General features: G+C 38.3%; 1 protein-coding gene across 1 annotated transcript in view; it reads left to right on the top strand.

The window, feature by feature from the left end:
* Ctsc (cathepsin C) overlaps positions 1-21,100 on the top strand; it is a 53,503-nt gene extending 32,403 nt beyond the window's left edge. Inside the window, exons 5-7 of the mRNA XM_013014086.1 lie at positions 4,753-4,868; positions 8,979-9,110; positions 20,046-21,100. Of these exons, the coding sequence (XP_012869540.1) occupies positions 4,753-4,868; positions 8,979-9,110; positions 20,046-20,548 (751 nt within the window). The 3' untranslated portion in view covers positions 20,549-21,100. The remainder of the gene's footprint in view (positions 1-4,752; positions 4,869-8,978; positions 9,111-20,045) is intronic.
* Positions 21,101-22,381: the final 1,281 nt, after the last annotated feature.

Genomic DNA, 22,381 nt, shown 5'->3' with positions numbered 1-22,381 from the left:
GTTCATATATATACATATACACAAATATGTCACATTTTTTTAATCCATTTGTCCATTGGCTACGGTGAATAGTGCTGTAATGAACATGATTGTGCTGGTGGTTTTGCTGTAGATTTGTTTGTGTTCTGATAGATGCCCAGCAGTGGGATTGCTAGATCACAGCATAGTTCTATGTTTAGTGTTTTGAGAAACTTCCATACTGCTTTCCAGAGTGGTTGAACAGTGTATAAAGGAGTTCCCCGTTAGCCTTATCCTCACCAGCATTTGTTATTGTTTCTTTTCTTTATAATGGCCATTCTTACTGGGATAAGGTAAAATCACAGTGTTATTTTGATTTGCATTTCCTTTGTGGCCAGAGATGTTGAGCATCTCTTTCTGTGTCTATTGGCCATTTTTATTTCTTCTTCTGAGAAAACTCTCTTTAAGTCCTTAGTCCACTTATTAATGGGGTGGTTTTTTTCTTTGAGGGCTTAATTTTTTGAGCTCTAAGTATATTCTGGATACTAGTCCCTTGTCTAGTAAAAAATCTTCTCCCATTCTGTGGCCTTTCTTTTAGCTTGGTAGCTCTATCCTTTGCTGTGCAGAAACTTTTGGGGTTGATTCAGTCCCACTTACCAAGTCTTTCTTTGGTTTGTTGTGTTTCTAGATCTTTTTTTAAGAAGTTTTGACCTGTGCCCAGGAGCTCTAGAGTTTCTCCTAAGCCTCCCTGTAGTTCTTTTTTTTTCTTAGTCTTTAATAACTATTTGTAGAAAGAAATTGCTGTTTAACAAAACAGTTTCTGAATACAATGCATCTTGATCAGTGCCCTTTCAACATTTTCTCCTGTCCCTCCCTTTCCCACCTTTTCCCTCATTCTTTTTAATTTTGTAAGACATACATTGAATTATTGACAACATTCTTCCCTCTTCATTCCTCTACCTTTTCCCCTTTAACCTTGCCTCCCCCTAGTACCCACTTCCACTTCCTGGTATTTATTTGTTGAACTTTGATTTTGCCTTTCTAAGCATTATACTTTTTGAACTTGCCCTTAAATCTGCCATATTTCAGTTAATACATTTGTGAACACTTGTATGCCACCCAACAAATGTAATCTAAGTCTAACTTCCACATATAAGGAAAAACATGCATCATTTGTTTCCCTGGGCCTGATTTACTTCACATAATTTTTCCAGGTCTTTCTGTTTCTTTACCTGCAGTACAAAATCATTCTTTGAAATGGATGGGTAAAATACCATTGTGTATTTTTACCACATTTTCATGATCTGTTCATCCATTGAGTCACAGAATTCTTGAAAAAGTTTCTTTTCATTTTACCTTAATTTATGTCTCTCCTCCATTACATGACCTCCAACTTGTCAATAATTACTCACAAATTAACCACCTATATTAATATGAAGATCTCAGTGAAACATTTAAAGAAAATCCTTATTTATCATTATACCTCCATTTCCCACCTTCAGGAAATTAAGTCATAGCACTTTTAATTTATCCAGCCAGGAATTTATATAATCTTTTAACATCTCATTTCAAAACTGTATCAGGGTTTAGCAAAGGATTTGTGGTCCCTGTCATTTAACATGGGGCCAAGGATCTCCCTGGGAGGCTTCTTCAGGAGAAATTGATAATGTGATTCAAGGAAAAAGAGCTTGAAACCAATGGGGAGCTTATGGGAATTAGTCAATTATGTAGGTAGATTATTTTCTTTTAGTACATTGACATATTATTCAATTCTCACAGAATATAATGATTAATTACCTACAAAATCGGTGGTTCAAATTTTTATTACTTAAGTAATGATGATGCATCACTAACCTTTTCATTTGAAGGCTGAAATTCTTTTTTTTAATTTTATTTATTTATTTATTTTTTGTGAACATACTGTACAGAGGGGTTACAATTACGTGGGCAAGATAATGAGTACATTTCTTCTCAAGCATTGCAGCCTCCTCCTTTGTTTAACCTTTCACATCCCTTCCCAGCCTCCCCCCGCCCCCCCCAATCCTCCCCCCCCACCGCCCCCCGCACCAAAGTTGTAAAGTTCGTTCATTTTCTACAGGACAACTTGTACTTCTCATTGTTGCAACGGGTCCACCTGTGTCCTTAAACGACTTGTTTTTCTCCATCTGACTTGTTTTTCCCCATCTCCTCCACAAATTATACCAACATTAAATATAGTGAAAGCAGGGGTTATACTGTGGGGGAGGGACATACAAAGCAACAAAGAAATAATCTTATAAATGCGTTAGAAACAAATGCATGAAAGAAAAAAACCTTTAAACACATATCTAAGGGTTCATTTTCCTAACATCACATTATCTGACCTTTTCTGCTTGACTCATACCTATACTAAATATTGCAAATAAGGGAAATCATGGGACCTATGTTTGAAGGCTGAAATTCTTAAGGCAGTACATTTTTCAATTAGGTAACTATATGGAATCTTTTCATTGGAATTTAGGGGGGAAAATTCTGTCTCAGTCACTCTTTCCAATATGTCAGAGTGACACATAATGGTGGAGAGCAGAAAAAGGAGCTTTAATGGTTGTTGGCCATATTGGAAAGAACAGATAAAGGGGTTCAGTAAGTGCTGACATGAGCTATAGGTACTGTAGAGAAGAATGAGGCAGGTACAAGAGGTATGTGTCCTTAATTAGTGTTGGTCCAGGTAGGGTATAGGTTATCATTATTTCCGTTCTAGTTCTTCAAGGTGGCTCTGGAGAGGTCTTTATTACTTGCAAAGACAATCTTGTTCCCATGAAAGGATGGCTCCTACTAGAGGGTGATCTAATCATGGAGCCATCTGTCTATGAGGCTCTATCATTTTGGATTCCAAGGTGACTGGAGACTTTCAGGCACCTTTGGAGAGATCTAGGACAAGACATTCGACAGACTGACAGTAACACACCTTTGCTACTCTTATCTTGGAGCCATCAGGCTTGAGCAGTGTTGAGATAGCTTAGATATCACTGGTTTTTGGAAAATCTCTGTGTGCAGAGGAAAGCATGAGTCTTACCTGAAGCTTAAGCAGAGGAGACAGATGCAAAATGAATGCAGAGGTGCTAGGATTTTATCCTGATTTTCATTCCCTTGAGGGCCTGTATGAGTAGTGAGTAGTCAGTGCTTTTTAGGGAAATCTGTTTCTGAGTGCCTGTTGCATGGCAACATCCTCTCATAACTTTGCCCCTTTTTCAAAAGAATCTTCCAGAGTAGTGCTCAAAGTGTATTCTAAGAGGTTTTTTGTGTTTGTTTTTTTAAATCAAAATTGGGTAAGTAAGCTTAACATGATATCTCCTTAGTAGATTCACTTAAGTGAATATCTAGTGTGTGTTTGTGAGATAGGAAGTTGAGGACTGCTAAAGGATCCTGGGAAGGAGCATGTGGGAGGGGCAGGGGGTGAGGTACAGTGCTGTTAAACTGTCCAAAAGACTTAAGCCTCAGACTTTGCCATGTGTCATGTGCAGGATTTCTGAGGAACTTGCTGTGCTTAGACAATTGGATGTGTCCAAGAATGGCTAACTTTAAGAAGAGCTGCTTTTCCTATTAAAGTACTAGAAAGTTTAAGATAAAGGGAGAGAGTCAAATGAAGGAGGAAATGCTGAAGCTACTAGATTTCCTGTAGCGTTTTTATATATAAATTAGCTCTGTTGTAAAAATTCAGTGATGTAATAGAAGCCTAATGTAAGGTTTATGGAGTCTAAAACTGCTTGAATCACATCTCTCTTGAGTCCAGAATTTTTACCATAGTCCTAAAGTCTCTGAGTCCAGCTGGCCCTGGTGACTCATGTCTGTAATCCTAGATACTCAGGAAGCTGAAATCTGAGTATCATGTTTGAAGCCAGCCCTGACAAGAAAGTCCATGAAACTCTTACGCATGCACATGTGCACGAATCTAGACCCAAAACATTAATGTATAATATCTTTAAAATATTTAATTTCTACTTTGGTGTCCCTCCAACTCCATTTTCTATTTCTTCACTTGAATATTACTAAACTTTGACTCTTTCTATTGATACTGATTTTATTTTTCTTTTTAGTCTGTGAGTATTGGTGGTGAAATATTCTACCTTAAAGGGTGGTAGAAAGATGAAAGTTAATATTTAAATGCCTGTATTGTACCAGATTACCACTTATGTAGATTACCACAACATTTTATGTAGAATTTATGATAGTGGTAGTTATCATGAGCTGCCATTTATTCAGGACTTGGAGACAGGAACTTGTTAGCCAGTATTACATCATCAACATCAACATCATCATCACACTGAATATGTACAACTACCCTTTGAAGTAAGTATGATTGTGCCCATTTTAATAGAAATAAAATTCTTTGCTGAATGGCACCCAGCTAGAAAGTGAGAAGCCATTTCTAGCAAGTTGCTTATGACTGAGATACAGGCTTTGAATTATATTAAGTTCCTGTGTCTAATGATATTCATTGAAACACATTTATACTGATGATAGAATATTGACAACTGAGATAAATGTTCTAAAATAAAAGATTGAATATATAACTAATTGTAGTGTGTTTACCTATTTAGTGTATTAAAGAATCATATAGATTATTTGATGATAGGAAGAGTTCACACAATCAAATTTGACACATTGTATAATGACACCTTGAAATGTAAGTGCTCTTTGGTATGAATCTAGATCCTAGTTAGATTTGTTATTTAATTCATGAAAGGAGGGGTTAGAAAACAATCCTCAAAGGATAGACTACATGTTGATGTTACACATATGTTTCCATCCTAGGCCCAAACCTGCACCATTGACTGCTGAAATACAAGAGAAGGTTTCACATTTGCCTGAATCTTGGGACTGGAGAAATGTTCATGGTGTCAATTTTGTTAGTCCTGTTCGAAACCAAGGTAAAGAAAAAAAGGAAAAGGAAAGAGAAAAAAAAAGTCACAAATTTTTATTAACATACTCAGAACTATTTACACATTTGTTACACATTCAAGACTCTGGAATGGTTTAAAGGGTATAGATACAAGATAGATCTACTTTAGGAAAGATGTACAGAAAAGAAAGAAATGAAAAGTATGTGGCCTCTGGGTTCTTACTCCTGTTTGCATTCAGGACGGATTTTCTAGTGGGAAGCATTGCTTCAGTGTTCTTCTCAATAAGCATTCCAAGTAGCTAAAAATAGCCAAATGATAAGTCAATTTTATTTCCTCTACTTTTTTCTTGATTTTTTTCTTAGAACTGCCTTAGTTGTATCCCAAAGATTCTGATAATTTATGTTTTCATTTGTGTCTAGGAAAATTTAAATTTCAGATATAATCTCTTTAATGATTCAATTATGTAGCTTGTATAATCCCTTTTTCTACTGAATTTTCATATTCTAAAAACCATATAACATAGAAATTATTTTACTTTTTTTTGCAACTTACTTTAGTATGTTTTTTTTTTTTTAGAAATAGCCGCAGTCCACTGGGAATATGTATTCTGTAGCTCTTGGATGGAAGTTTTGGTAGATGGCTATTAAACTCATTCTATGGTTCTATCTATCTATCTATCTATCTCTCTATCTATCTATCTATCTATCTGCAATACTAGGGTTTGAACAGAGGGCTCTGAGCTTCCTCTGCTTGCTGTTTTGTGCAGGGATCAAAGACTAGAAGATTCTCCCTTGAACTTTAGTCTTATGGATCTTCTATTCCCAGAGTCATACTGAAGAAGCTTTTAACCTGCCATTATACTCTGGAACTCAGATCATTAGATTTTTATTCTAGTAAATTCCTAAAGCAGTATAAGGACCTTTTAATCTACTTTATATAAGATATCTGAGGAAGTGGCGCTGTGGCTCAAGTAATAGAACACTCACCTTGAGCTGAAGAGCTCAGGGACAGTGCCCAGGCCCAGAGTTCAAGCCTCATGACCCCCACGTCCCCCCCAAAAAAGAGATATCTGATGGTAGGTACTAAATCAGCTTTCATGAAGTACTTTGAAATTCCTTGGGGCAAGGAATGTAAGGTTTATTTCTGCTCTCTTCTCCCCCATTGGCTATTCTTGTCTCCAATACTCCCTATTCTTTGAAAGCTATAAATTCAATTTGTATAGATAAATGGCAATTTCAAAGCAGAAAGCTCCGATTATTTTTTTTTCCCTCTTACTACCATGTGTTTGTGTGTGTGTGTGTGTGTGTATCTACTATAGATTAAAAAGAAACTTGGAAATTTCTGCTAACTTTTCCGATTGTTTTTTTTTCCCTCTTACTACCATGTGTGTGTGTGTGTGTGTGTGTGTGTGTGTGTGTGTGTGTGTGTGTGTGTGTATCTACTATAGATTAAAAAGAAACTTGGAAATTTCTGCTAACTTTAAAAGTTAGCACCAGTGGTCTATAGAACCAAGATCTCCAGAATTACAACTCTTACGTGATTTTTCCACTTTTCTGTGTTCAGACAGAAAATTGAGTTTTAAGAGGAAAAAAATATTGGGAAGACAAATGAGGTTGTACGTTTGCACGTAAGAACAGCAAGAATCTTGGTTTGAATCCAGTAAGAAGAGGAAAGTCTGTGGGACTCTTATCTCTGTTTAAACACCAAAAAGCTGATGTTGAACTATGGTTCAGATGTTAGCTTTGAGCACAAAAGTTCAGACTCAGAGCCCAGGCTCTGAGTTGTTCAAGCCCCCGGACTTGCATAGAAAAACAAACAAAACAAAAATCCCAGCTTTTATGAATAAGCCTTGCTGCTAGATTTACTTTGAGAAAGAAGAGAAACTATGAAACTGAGTAAAATGGGCTTTCTTATTCTCTTGCTATGAGGTCTTTTACTTATTCTCTTCAAGAGAAAGGAAGAATGTCTCTCTGGGGTCACATTAATTAGGAAATATAGTCTTTTCTTGTTGCTTAAAGTCTAGTTTTTAAATGATATTTATTAGGACAGAAAGGCAAGGACCTTAAAATGTTGTCTCCACCCAGTCCATCTTACAAACTAAAATGAAAATGCCAGCAGTCACACAACTAATGAATGGCAGAACCAGAGAACAGGGAAGAAGAGAATCCTGATTTTATTCCAGAAATGTGTTCTTTATGTTATCTCTTTGAGATTGTGGAAATTTGGTTATTATAGAACTCTAGATAGACCAGATTCACTTCTTATTTTTTTGTTTTGTTTTAAAGTAAGATCATACTAGGTCCTTAGGTTCTACATTCTCCTGTAGCTAAGTTAGTAAAGATTGTTTCCTTGGAAGTTTTTTATGTTCTGAGTATAAATATGTATCTACGTGTTCATCCTTGGCTCATTCTTCCTACCAACCCTCATTAAGTCTCTGTACGGTTCCAGGTACCAGGATAAAGAAAATGTGTGACTTACTTTTAGAACACTGATGATAATACTGTGAACAGTGTTTAGAGTATTAGATATTGACCAGTGTCCTAGCTTTTCTTTGCTGATGGAAAAGGAAAAACACCCCTGGTAATATTTTGAAATTACAAAACTTTGGAGCACTTTCTCTGTCAAGAAGATAGTTACTAAATTCTCAACTTCAGATTTACTAAAGAGACTTAACTTTGTGCACGAGTTACTTAAATTATATAATTTGACTGTTCATGAATCTTATTTTACACTCCTAATAAGGTTGTGCTTACCATTCCAATAGTTTATAAAATAATGTATTAATAAATTGAGTGGCATAATAATTGTGAACTTATCTTGGCTTTGAAAAATGTGTATCTCAGCATGATGAAAGAGGGTGTCTGATAATAGAGATAATGTGTATTTCCTTCTAAAACTGTAGCAAGGAAATTCTAGTTTTGTTACATATCCCTTAGTGTTTTCTGATTTTTTTAAAAAATATTTTTACCCACACAATTTGGAGAAAAACATGGAAGAATAAAATTGTTCATACAAACTATAATACAACATATTTTTTTCTTTTCTTCAAATGGCAACTGCACTCCTAAAAGATGCTTCTTAAGGAAATGTCTTTGGTCCTTGGAAGAGCATTCAGGAATTAAGGTGGTTCTCTTTTCTCTTCTCCCTTTTTCATTTAGCTGTTATCATCTTCCTCTGACTCACATCTTCCTGTTACCTACCTTAAATACCATATTTATTTGTTATACTCAGTCCTCCTCTTTCCTGGGCATTATTGTGTTTTGTCTCCTTTACTCAGGTTAAGTTCAACAGGGTAGATGCACCAACTGTGCTTTGGAAGATACTTCTTGTCTTATTCTGCTTAGGCTGCTGCTGTATCAAAATGTAACACCCTGGGGAACTCATAAGTGACAGGAATTTATTTGTCATTGCTCCAAATACATTAGTTAGAAAGTCCAAGATCAAGATGGCACCAGGTTCATTTTCTCGTCATGCCCCTCTTAGTTCTCAGACTGGTTCTTTTTACTATAACCCCACACAGTAGAATAGATAGGATACTGATTTGGAGTCTTTTTTTTTTTTTTCAATCATGGTACCTGAACTCTGGGCCTGGGCGCTGTCCCTCAGCTCTTTAGTTCAAGGCTAGCGCTCTACCACTTGAGCCATAGCACCACTTCTGGCTTTTTCTGCTTATGTGGTGCTGAGGAATCAAACCCAGGGCTTCATGCATGGGAGGCAAGCACTCTACCAACCACCTTCCCAGCTCTGGAGTTTTTTAATAAGTGCACTAATCCCATTCATGGTGACTCTACCCTTATGATTTGTTAACTCCCAAAAGCCATTCACACTAGCTCATGCCTCCATTTTGGGGGTTGGGCTTTATATGTGAATTTGGAGGCTAGGAGGGATGACTCCATTAGAAGTAATTAGAACGCAGTGTATAGTTTTCTTTTGGTCTGATGGCTTAGAATATTGTAGAGATTAATAGTTCAACAGAATTTCAGATGCGGTATCTTTAGAAACAACAATTCAGATGTGTTAGACACTACAATATTAATGTATCACATTCAACCAGGTTTTGCATTATTCATGACATCACATGCTTGTTGGATTATATAATGTATAGATATGGATATATTTATTCTTTTTTATGTACAGGATCTTGTGGAAGCTGCTACTCTTTTGCCTCCATGGGTATGCTTGAAGCAAGAATTCGTATATTAACCAATAATTCTCAGACTCCAGTCTTGAGTCCCCAGGAGGTTGTATCTTGTAGCCAGTATGCTCAAGGTAAGTGTTATTTCAGGCTTTATCTACTGTGAATAATCTTAGCTGTTGTTGGCAAAGGCACAAAGATGGCATAGTAGGAGCAGAACATCTACAGTCAGAAAACCTCATGACATGCGGCCCCCCTACTCATTAATGGGTGACTCTTGTGGCATTTCCTCCATCCACCAGCAGAGTGTATAGTTCCCTATGCACTGAACACTAACATTTACACACTTTACCTAACAGTGTGCCCAATACTGAGAAAGAGTAACCATTGCTACTCACAGGAGGACACAAGCACAAAGAAGTGGTATAACATTATGAAGGTCACATGGCTTTTCTATTCATTGATATTTCAGTTCCAACTATAGTCTCATTCCAAAACTTAACTCCTGTTAAACTGTACTAATTCTGGTTTTTTTTTTTTTTTTTTTCTGAGAGAGTTTTAGCATTTGGCACTCAGAACAGGCTCTGTGTCATATATGTAGGAAGCCCAGCTACAACAGATTCAGGCAAATCACAGAATTCAAACAGAGCCACAACTGTTTTGTTACTGGAGAGTTAAAATGATTATAAGCAGAAGCATAGTGATGAATAGGTATTGGGTTACAGAAATATCTCAGAGCCTGACTGTAGAAGAAGAGAGCACATTTTAGCATAAAATTGACATGGAAAACTTGCCTGAGAAACAGCCAGGGTTTTCTCTGGCTCTTTGACAGTGACAATATTGATTTTGTGCTTTTGTATTATATAATTAATTTAACCCCTGAGGAATGTAGTTGACCAGACACATTTAACAGATAAGAGAGATACAGATAAGTTAAATTCTCTTTTTTAAAAAAATTGTGTCTGTGTGTGTTTGTGTGTGTCTGTGTCTGTGTCTCAGTCATGGGGTCTGAACTCTGGGCCAGGGTGCTATCCCTCAGCTCTTCAGCTCAAGGACAGCGCTCTACCACTTGAGCCACAGCACCACTTCCAGTTTTCTGAGTGGTTTATTGGAGATAAGAGTCTCACAGACTTCCTTACCTGGGCTGGCTTTGAACTGTGATCCTCAGATCTCAGCCTCCTGAGTAGCTAGGATGAGTTACGAGGCATGAGTCACCAGTACCCAGCTAGATAAGTTAAATTCTTAACACTGCTTTGTTTGTCTGGTTTTTGAATTTTTGTGGTTTGAACTAAAGCATCTCATTTGTTAGGCCAGTGCTTAATCGATTACTTGATTACTGTTTTTTTTCTGGTTGTTTTTGAGATGGGACTCACTTACCATTAGAGTGCTCATCAGAGCCACAACTACCCTTGGTTAGTCCTTCCATCACTGGGATGACAAGAGTGCCCCACTGTGTCCAGCTTCCCTTCGCAAAAGTGAATCTCATAGACTTTTCCACCTGGGCTAAGCCAGGAATTGTGATCCTATTAATTATAGGCTCCTAGATAGCTAGGAATGACAGCATCACTGTGCCCATTGGTATTCTGCCTAGGCTGTCATCATACTGTGATTTTTCCATTGTAAGCCTCCTAAATAGCTAGGATTTCAGGCATGAGCCACCAGCACCCAGACCTCCCACAGCTTTTGATTTAAACCTTTTAAGGCTTCAAAGATCCTGGCTTAACAACTGTGCCATAGTTTATCTTCGTATTAGGTGCTAAGTAAATATGTCAGACAAGATGATAGTAGAGGATAGTTAGCTAGGGAACAAACAGATAAGAGTAAAGTGACAGTTAAAGTAAGAATAATTCCAGGACTGGCATATAAAAAATAATGGAAACAGATGACGAGGTGGTTCACTCCTGTAATGCTAGCTACTCAGGAGGCTGAGATCTAAGGATCGTGTTTTCAAAGTGAATCTGGACAGATAAATCTGAGACTTTTATCTCCAGATAACCAGAAAAATGCCAGAAACAGAGGTATGTCTCAAGTAGGAGAGTACCAGTCTTGAGATGAAAAAGCTAAGGAAGAGAGCAAAGCCCTGAGTTGAAGCCACTGTGGTGGCATAAAAAATAAATTAATGACTCAAAAAAAAACTTTTGCTGTAGGTTTTTTAATTTTTTTTAATATTTTTATTGTAAAGATACTGTACAAAGGGGTTATAGTTACATGAGTAAGGTATTGAGAACACTTCCTATTGAACATTGTTACCTCCTCCTTTGTTTTCCCTCTACTATCCCTTCCTTCTCCACTTCTCAAACTTCTCCTTCCACCCCACTCCCGAAGCTGTAAAGTTCATTTTCAACATAGTGTCATGTACATATCATTGTTACAGTGGGTTAACCTATATCCTTATTTCAGCATTTTGTTATTTCCCTTCCCCTCCCCTAAATAGAAAAATGTATATACAAGATGCAGGGTACCAGAATCAATACAGTGAAAATAGGGAAAACATGCAAAAGAACCAAAAATATCACACAGTGCATTAAAAACAACAGGAAGAAAGATAAAACCTCTTGTGTCCCTATCTTGGGGTTCATTTGGCTTAGCATCATCTTATATGGTCATATGTGCATAGCTTTTGGCCTTTTCTGCTTGTCCTGGACCATACACTAGTTATTGCAGATAAGTGAAACCATGGATCTATGTTTCTTTGGGCCTGGATTGCTTCACTTAACATAATTTTTTCCAGGTCTTTCCATTTCCTACCAAATGAAGTGATGTCATTCTTTCTGATGGAGGCATAGAATTCCATTACTCATTTTTTTGATCCATTCATCTACTGAGGGGCATCTGGGTTGGTTCCATATCTTAGCTATGGTGAATAATGCTGTGATAAACATAATTGTGCTGGTAGCTTTAGTATGGCCTTGTTTGTGATCATTTGGGTAAATGTCCAACAGTGGGATTGCTGGGTCATAGGGGAGCACTATGTGGAGTCTTTTGAGGAACCTCCATAATGATTTCCAGAGTGGTTGAACAAGTTTATACTCTTACCAACAATGCAATAGGATTCCCTTTTGGCCATATCCCCTCCAGCATCTGTTGTTAGTAGAGTTCTTGATTATAACGATTCTAAATGGGTGAGGTGGATCTCAATGTTGTTTTGATTTGCGTTTCTTTTTTTTTAATTTAATTTTATTTGTGAACATACTGTACAGAGGGGTTACAATTACATGGGCAGGATAATGCGTACATTTCTTACCAAGCATTGCAGCCTCCTCCTTTGTTTACCCTTCCCATCCCTTCCCAGCCTCCCCCCGCCCAATCCCAATCCCCCCCCCCCCCCATCGCCATTGTAAAGCTTGTTTTGGACATGACAACTTGTACTTCTCATTGTTGCATTGTTGCAACAGGTCCACCTATATCCTTAAATGACTTGTTTTTCCCCATCTCCTCCACAAGTTTTACTGACATCAAATATAGTGAAAGCAGGGACATACAAAGCAACAAGGAAGTAATCTTATAAATGCGTTAGAAACACATGCATGAAAGAAAAAAAACATTAAAATACATATCTAAGGGTTCAATTTCCTGACATCACATTATCTGACCTTTTCCGCTTGACTCACACATATACTAGATATTGCAAATAAGGGAAACCATGGGACCTATGTTTCTTTGGGCCTGTCTTACTGCACTTAATATAATTTTTTCCAAGTTTTTCCATTTCCTAACCAATGGGGCAATGTCATTCTTTCTGATGGAGGCATAGAATTCCATTGTGGATTTGCGTTTCTTTTATGGCTAGAGAAGTTGAGCATTTCTTCATGTGTCTTTTGGCCATTCTTATTTCCTCTTCAGAGAAGTCTCCCTTTAAGTCTTTAGTCCACTTATGAATTGGACAGTTGTCACTTTAAGGATTTGTTGTTGAGGGATTTAATTTTTTGGGTTCTAAATATATTTTAGATATGAGGCCCAGATCTTCAACCCATCCGTGGTCTTTCTACTGATCTTGATAGCTGTGTCCTTTGCCATGCAGAAGCTCTGCAGTTTCATGCAATTCCATTTGTCCAACCTTTCTTTGATTTTTTTGTATTTCTGGGTCTTTATTAAGAAAATTTCAGCCTGTGCCAAGGAGCCCTAGAGCTCCTCCTATTCCTTCCTGTAATGTGTCTGTTTTTATTTTGAGGTCTTTAATCTATTTGGAGTTGATTCAAGTGCAGGGTGATATAGAAGGATCTAGCTTTAGTTTTCTACAGTTGTTTAACCAATTTTGCCAGCACCATTTGCTGAAGAGGCTATCTTTCTTTCATTCTGTTCTTTAAGCGTCCTTATCGAAGGTTAGGTAGCTATAGGTCTGTGGGTTCCTTTCTGGGTCTTCAGTTCTATTCCATGGTCCTCAGGTTTGTTCTTGTGCCAGTATCAAGCTGTTTTAATTACTATGGCTTTGTAGTAGAGTTTGAAATTTGGTATTGATATTCCTCCAGCACTGTTCTTTCTCTTAAGGCTTGTTTGTGCTATTCAGGGTCTTTCATTGTTCCATATGAAGTTTTGGATTGCTGCTTCTATTTCACTGTTGAAGAATGAGGTTGGGATATTGATAGGTATCACATTGAATTTGTAGATAGCCTTTGGCAGTATTGCCATTTTCACGATGTTATTCTTCCCAATCCAGGAGCATGAGAGGTTTTTCCACTTCCTTTAGTTCTGCATTAATTTCTCTTTTCAGGTTTTTAAAGTTTTCATCATAGAGGTCCTTCACTTCTTTATTTAACTCTTAGGTATTTTATTTTTTGTGGGGCTATTACAAAAGGAATTGTTTTCCTGATTTCAGCTGTGATCTTCTCACTATTGGCATTCAGAAAAGCTATTGATTTTTGAGGGTTAATTTTATACTCTGCTACTTTGCCAAACTTTCTGATCAGCTCAAGTAACATGGGAGTGGAGTCCATGGTGTTCTTTAAATACAAGATCATGTCATCTGCAAAGAGGGAGAGTTTTACTCCATCTTTTCATATTTGGATCCCCTTTATGTTTGTATCTTGTCTTATTGCTCTAGGTAGGCATTCTAATACTAAATTGAAGAGAATTGGAGAGAGTGGACATCCTTGTCTCATTCCTGAGTTTAGAGGAAATGGCTTTAGCTTTTCAGCATTAAGTGTAATCCTGGCTGTAGGTTTGTCATACACAGCCTTTATTATATTGAGAAATGTTGCATGGACTTCCTAGTTTTTCCAGAGCTTTCATCATAAAGGGATGTTGGACCTTGTGATATGCTTTTCCTGCATCTGTTGAATTAATCATGTGGTTCTTATCCATGTTCTTGTTGATGTGATTAATTATATTGATTGATTTGCATCTATTGAACCAGATTTGCATCCCTGAAATGAATCCTGTTTGAGAATGGTGTATGATTTCTTTGATGAGTTGTTGAGGTCAATTGGCCAAAATTTTCTTGAGAATTTTGCATTGATGTTCATCAAAGAAATGGATCTATAGTTCTCTTTCTTGGATGAGGCCCTGCCTGAATTTGGGATGAGAGTTACGATGGCTTCATAGAAAAGAGTTTTATAGTGAACTTTCTCTTTCAATTTCAGAGTTGGAGAGGAGTATTGTAGAATTCTGCTGTAAATCCATCCTGTCTTGGGCTTTTCTTGGGTGGGAGGACTCTTATTGCTGTTTCTATTTCAATGCTTGATATAGGTTAAGTTGGTTTAAATAATTTTGGTTTAGTTTGGGCATGTCAATATTTTCTATAAATTCATCCATTTCTTCCAGATTCTCAAACTTATTAGCATAAAGGTTTGAGAAGTATTCCCTTAAAATGTTCTGAATCTTGGTTGTTTCTGTGGTGATGTTTTCATTCTCACCTCTGAATTTGTTTATTTGGGTGTGTTCTCTTCTTTTTCTGATAAGATTTGCTAAGGGTCTGTCAAGTTTGCTAATTTTTTCAAAAAACCAACTCTTTGTTTTGTTGATTCTATGGTTTTTTTGGACTCTAATACATTTAATTCTGATTTAATTATTTGTTTCCATATCTTGGATTGGAATTTAGCTTGTTGCTCTTTTACAAGGAGCTTCAGGTGCCTCATTAAATTCTTGGTTTCACATCTCTCCAATTTGTTGATGTAGGTTCCTATATCAACATCTATAAACAGCTAAGCTATAAACTTGCCTCTGTGTACTGCTTTTGCAGTTGGTAATTTGAGGAGTTGGTAATTTGTGTGTTGATTTTTGTTAAATATCATGAACATTTGAATTTCCTTTCGAATCTCTTCCATGACCCACTGCTGGTTCAACAATGTCTTGTTCAGCCTCAATGAGCTACAGAATTTTCTTTGGTGGCTTTTGGTGTTGAATTCTAATTTTGTTCCCTTGTAGTCTGAGGAGAATGCAGGCCATAACTTCAGTGTTTCTGAATCTGGACAAATTTGCTTTGTGACCTAAAATGTGGTCTATTTTCGAGAATGTTCCATGTGCTGCTGAGAACATGTATTCTGATTGAAATATTCAGTTGATGTCTTTTAAGTCTATGCAGTTGTTTAGATCTGAGATTCCTTGGTTGATTTTTTTTTGTCAGGTTGATCTATCCAGCAGGAATAGTGGTATGTTAAAGTCCCCAACAATTAATGTCTTTGGATCTATGTGACATTTTAGGGAAAGTAGTATTTCCTGGATAAATTAGGGTGCTTCATTATTTGGTGAATAGATATTTAAAATTGTAATATCCTCTGGAAGGAGAGATCCCTTAATTTGTATGTAATGACCTTTTTTTTAAAATCTCTTCTCACTAATTTTAATTTGAAGTCTATTTTATAGTAGGATTGCAACTCCCGCCTATTTATGGGGATCATTTGCTTGGTAGATTTTATTCCAGCATTTCACTTTCAGAATATGTTTTTTTTTGTGGGCAAAGTGTGACTCCTGAAGGCAGCAGATAGAAGGATCTTGCTTTTTAATCCAACTAGACAATCTATGTCGCTTCATTGGAGAGTCAAATCCATTAATATTGTGAGTTAGGATTGAGAGGTATTTGGCAGTTCCTGCCATGTTATCCACTTTCTTGGGGGCTGTGCCAACTGGGTTCTTCCTATGATTTTTGGATTCTCTCTTTGGGGGATGTTTCTTGGCCTTTATGGTGTTCTTGGTGGTGTTCTATGTGTAGGACATCAAGTATCTTTTGTATGGCTGGTTTGGTGGTGATACACTGTTTCAATTTTTCTTTACTGTGGAAGGTTTATATTTGTCCTTCCATTATGAAGGAGAGTTTAGGTGGGTACAGTATTCTTGGTTGATATTTCTTTGTCTTTAGGGTGTGGCATACATCATTCCAGGCTCTTCTTGCTCTCGTGGTCTCTGCTGAGAAGTCTGAAGTTACTCTGATTGGTTTCCCTTTATAGGTGATTGATCTTTTCTCCTGGACAGCTTTAAGGATCCTTTCCTTGGTCTCTATTGATCCTGTGTGGACTAGAACATGATGGAGGGATGTCCAGTTCTGGTCTGGTCTTTTTGGGGTTTTAAAGACTTCTTGTATCTGAATGGCTTCTTATATCTGAATCTCTTTGCATGTTTGGGAATTCTCTGCTAGGATCCTGTTAAATAAATTTCCTAGACCTTCTACTTCTTTCACTAGGACTCCTCTACACCTACTAGCCTTAAATTGGGCCATCTGATGGTATTTTCTAAATGTTGAACAGATCTATTATATTTCTTGGATTTGTCTTGAATACTTTTCTGTTCTTTCTCTATAATATCTAGGCTGTCTTAAATCCCAGAGGTTCGATCTTCTGAATAGTCTAACCTGTCACGACTTTCTACTTTGTTTTTTATTTCCTTTCCTTCTAATTTGAAGGCTTCAAATTTTGTTAGAGTTTAGTTTTAGATCTTGTATGGACTTATTTACCTCCTTAATTTGGTTTTCATTTCCATTCTCAAATCCCTTAGTTGATTAGTTATAGTTTCATTGGACTCTTTTCCTTCTGGTGGGCTTTATTCAGCATTCCCTTCGTGGATTTCATGGATTCCTCCAACTTTCTGTTTGTAGATTCCATGAATGCCTCTATTCTCATCCCACTCCTCACACAGTTCCTCTATTAATCTTTGGTTTGCCTCATCACACTCATGCAACTCCCTATCACACTCACACAGAGTCCTTTGCAGGCTTTCAGTCTTTTCATTCACCAAGTTTACTAACTAGTAGTGTTTGTAGAGCATTTTGGGAAGTCTCTGCATTATTCATTAACTGTTCTGATGTGTGAATATCATGAGTGGGAGTTGAGATACCTGGACTTGCCATTTTTCTTGTTTTTCTCCAGCTTGTTCTACCCATTTGGGTATGAAAGCAAAACCAATTATGTGCTAGAACATTGTTTTAAGGCAAACATCAACCAGAGCTCTAAGTACATGTACAATCTATTTTAACAAATACAATCTAGTTCAACAACAAACAACTAGGGATCAGTGGACTAAGAAAATCAAAGGAGTCAGCAGACCAGAAATTAATTCATTTAGGGAGAATTGTGAGGAGAAAATAATATTAGAGGAATGTGGGGAGGGAAAGGGAGAGAGGGAATAAAACAAATACCTAAATTCAGAGAGAGGAAAAGGATAGAAGAGAGATAAAGAAAAAAAAGGAAAAATGATAAAAAAAAATTTTAAATGAAACACTTAAAAATTGTAGAAGTATAAAGAAATAACACTATAATTAAGGGAGTAAGGCTTAGCATTTGTGAATTGAGTAATTGATATCTGAAGTAAGTAGCACACAATGAAAGATAAGGTCTAGTAATTGAAGATGGGTTTATATCTGCAATTAAATATAGCAAAAAAATAAAAAATAAAAACAACCAGAAAGGACCAAAAGGGAAAAAGACTTGAAAAAAAACCCTAAAATAAAAATGATGAAAAAATAGAAAACAATTTTTTAAGATTTTAAAAAATTAGGAAGAGGGCTGGGAAGGTGGCTCAGTGGTAGAGTGCTTGCCTTGCATGTGTGAGGCCCTGAGTTCGATTCCTCAGCACCACATAAGCAAAAAGAAAAAAGCTGGAAGTGGCATGTGGCTCAAGTGGTAGAGCGTTAGCCTTGAGCTGAAGAGCTGAGGACAACACCCAGGCCCAGAGTTCAGGCCCCACGACCGGACACAAAAAAAAAAAAAAAAAAAATTAGGAAGAAAACAGGGTTCTGTGATTTTTTTTTTTTTTCAGAAGAGGGACCTTGTGTCTTCCTGTGCCATAACCAGTCACTTGATGGAGTCTCTGGTTTGTGCTTGTGGTGTCTGGTTTGCCTGAAGCTTGTTTGGTTTCTTAAATCATTTTTTTTTAGCAGGCAAATGGAAGCTCTGCCTTACCAGGGACTTTATGACCTTCCTCAGAGGCTAGTTCAGTAGGAGGGAGATCTGTTTAGAGTATCACAAAAGAGGGAAATGGCTGTTTCCTCTAGCTTAGAGTTGCTGTGATGGGGCTAGGTTGTGGGTAGGGTTGAGGCCTGTCAGCAATCCGTAGCTTTTCCCTGAGTGGCTAGTTCCTGAGACGCTCACACAGCCCAGCTGGGAGCATTCTCAGGATTAAGTTTACTGAGTTTCCAATTGTTTTTCTTTTACCCTCCTTCAGCTGGGTCTGCTGCCTGTGCTACAGGGGGGTGGGACAGCTTCTGGCTCTGTTTACTCAATGAAGAAAGTCACTTCTCCACTGATGGAACAGCCTCTGCCTGGGAAGGGCAACTTTCCCCTGGGGTGGAGCTGAGCCTTGCAGGTCAGCTTCCTTTGACGTGTTGAATGGCTCCTATTGTCTTCTTCCAAGGCCTGAATTATGGGCTAGCTGCTCTGGCCCAGTCTTTGTCAGTATCAAAATTGGAGTTCTTCTCCAGTGGTGGGGGAGGGGCTACCTTCCCACCACTGCCCTGTGAAAAGGAGTGAGGATATCTGTGTGGAACTCATGCCTTTCTTCTCTTGGTTTCTGGGCCATTCATGGTCTACTACTGTCTGTGGTCATCAGGATGAAGATTTCCACTCCGTGTCAGTTCTTGCTAGTGGTGAGTAGAATCCTCTTGCACACTGCCTCTGGCACCTTTGTCCTAGGCTGTCTGTTGATGTGGTGGCTGCTGCTGCAGCCACTGGCAGCACCAGCGAGTGCTTGAATCTGCCTCCTTAACCAAGCTGCCTGAATTTTTCCTCTCTGACCAAACTCTCTGTACTATGATGGCACACTGGGTGTGACTCTCTAGCCTTAGATTTTTCACTGGAACCCTAAAACTGGTTTCTACTTGAGAGCTTATTTAGCCCCAGCTTCTTCTCTTCTATCTTCCTCCAGGCTCGCTTTTGCTGTCATTTTTTTTAAGCCACTGTAGGAAGAGCTATTACATTTAAGATTTTTAAAAAAGATGTTCATTTTGCAGTAGTCTAAGCAGCCGACAGGTTTGACACTATGGTTCTGCACATTCTCTGCCAGGGCTATCTCTGTGTTTTCTAACATAACAAACAGCTGGCAGTCTTGTGTCATAGATAAGGAGAACTTGACAAGGCCACAAACTATTAATTCTATATAATCCATTATAATTAACTTGAAGATACAAAAGTAATTTTTATAATGGGATTTTACCTGAATTATAAATATTTTGCACTCACTCTGCTTGATGTGAATTGGTGACTTGTAGGTAAACTGTAGAACAGGCAATTCTTGCCAATCTGACCATGTGAAGGTGTGACCTACATTAGTTTTAGGTGTGCCAAGATTGATTCTCTCAACCCTCAGAGTTCCCAAAAGGGACCTGATTACTAATGTCACCATCTTCTATGTATGTAGTAAAATATAATATTGAGAAGCCTTGTGCTCTACTTTATGTTAATAAGCGACATTAACATGAGGGTTGATAATTTTTAAAAAATTGAACATAGTGAAATTTCATTATGGAAATGCAAATTTCTATTAGTAATTGCTATGATAAGTGATATCTGATGTCAGTAAAAATAAGTGAACGAATGAATGATGGAATAGAGAGGCAAAAGTAAGGCATAGCACATAAAGGCACATAGCTGTGCCTTTATCTGATACCTGGGCAGTAAGTAACCTTGCATGCTGTTCCTCCTCAGGCTGTGAAGGAGGGTTCCCCTACCTCATTGCAGGGAAGTACGCCCAGGATTTCGGAGTGGTGGAAGAGGCCTGCTTTCCCTACACAGGCACAGACTCCCCTTGCAAGCTGAAGGAGGACTGCTTCCGCTACTTCTCCTCTGAGTACCACTATGTGGGAGGCTTCTACGGGGGATGCAACGAGGCCCTGATGAAGCTGGAGCTGGTCCACCATGGGCCCGTGGCAGTAGCCTTCGAAGTCTACGATGACTTCCTGCATTACCACCACGGCGTCTACCAGCACACCGGCCTCCGCGACCCCTTCAACCCCTTCGAGCTCACCAATCATGCTGTGCTGCTGGTGGGCTATGGCACTGAGCCAGAAACAGGGCTAGAATACTGGATCATAAAGAACAGCTGGGGCTCGGCCTGGGGGGAGGACGGCTACTTCCGGATCCTCCGAGGAAGGGACGAGTGTGCCATCGAGAGCATCGCCATGGCCGCCACACCCATCCCCAAGCTGTAGCACTGCAGCCTAGTGCTCAGCTCCAGTCATGCCCCAGCCACCTAGACAGCTTGCAGACATCCAGGCACCTCCCAGACACCCAAACAGCTCCCAGACACCCAGACAGCTCTTAGACACACAGACAGCTCCCAGATATCCAGACAGCTCCCAGAAACATGGACAGCTCCCAGAAACATGGACAGCTCCCAGATACCCAGACAACACTGAGGGGACTTCACATGGTCGAGGCTTCTGTGACAGCAACTTCAGAAGGTGGCTAATTGACCATTGTGAAGATCTTTGTCTTTGATATTAAAACTTCTCTGATTTTTGTGGACTTTCCCATCAGCCACTGGCCTTTGTTTCTCCACATACTGACTCAAACAACATTTTTATGAGTGATGGGTAAGCTGCTAAGTGGTGGATTTTACTGATCATTTGTAATTCAAAATGATGTTATGCTTTTGTAAAACCTATATCAAAGCATAAAACTCATTTTAAAATCATGTAAATCACAAAAATGTGTCAATTGTTATTAAACTTTTTTAGAGATGTTCATGAAAGTTCATGTGATATATTGATAAAATTTCTGCCTGTGCTTAAAATTATTTCTACCAGTGGGTCTCGCACTTTGATTCACTGTCTTGCACTATAGGTGTGCTTCTTTAAGGTAGAAAACATCTGAGAACATTTCAATTCGAAAACAGAAATGTATTAACCTTTATGGCAATGTATACACTCAGGTAATTCTTAATGAACCCCATAGTCATAAGTAGATACTCAATAAGCCAAAGGCTATAGAATTTTTTTTTTTTAAGTTAGGACATGGACATAGTCCTAAGGCTGGCACTCTTCCCTTCTGACTTTTGGATGGTCAGTAAGAGTCTCTGGGACTTTCTTGTTCAGGCTAGATTCAAATTTCGTTCCTCATATCTCAGCCTTCTAGGATTATAGGCATAAGCCAAAAGCACCCAGCAAAAAGAAAAGAAAAAAATCTTAATCTTAGTAAATTATTTCTTATGGTGTGAACCCTGCATTTGAGAATATTGGTTGACTCTTTTGACCTTTGCTGATGAGTAGTAACAATGAGAGTAACAATACAGGTTTGAGTGGGTCTTGGGATCTCTCAAGGGTATTTCACAGTGGTAGAAGACCTCAGCTCAGTAAACAGTTGGCATCTGTCACAAGTAAGGTTACTGAAATTTTAGGCAAGGAGTGCTCTAAAACATGATGAAGACCCAGAAGCCTCTTAGAGCTCAAGGGGCCCTGGAGTGTACACAATCTGACCTCTTTGCACAAATACTCAGTTTAGAGAAAGTGCAAATAGCATTGTATAGCATATAACCAGCCAGTGATCGAGTATTGATACAGACTTGATCTCCAAATCCAGTTCTGCTGGAGCCCCTCCAATCACTGTCACAACAAGATCTATTCACCAGGGATATGAGCAGCTTGGAAATTTCAGCTTGACATTGTTTGAATGTCTTAAGCCTCACATAGTTTTTGCATTACCACTCAACAAAACAAATTAGTACTCTTGAATAGAAGATACTCCACAAGTATGCACATGGTGTAGTTTTTGTTTGGTGGAACACTTGTGTTTATTATTGTTACTGTGTTTGGAGGGAGGGAGGGGCACATGTGTGCTGATACTAGAACTTGAACTCAGGGCTTGGTTGCTGTCCCTTCTTCACTTATAGTAACAGATCTACCTCTGGCTTTTTGGTGGCTTATTTGAGCTAAGAGTCTCATAGACTCCTGCCTAGGCCAGCTTCAAACCACATTTTTTAGATCCAGCCTCCTGAGTAGCTAGGATTAAAGGCAAAAGCCAGTCACCTGGCACCTTTTTTTTTT

Source organism: Dipodomys ordii, unplaced genomic scaffold, assembly GCF_000151885.1.
Source record: "Dipodomys ordii isolate 6190 unplaced genomic scaffold, Dord_2.0 Scaffold22, whole genome shotgun sequence".
Lineage (NCBI taxonomy): Eukaryota > Metazoa > Chordata > Mammalia > Rodentia > Heteromyidae > Dipodomys > Dipodomys ordii.
Note: the sequence above shows the minus strand (reverse complement) of the source record. Positions and strands in the feature narration are given on the sequence as shown.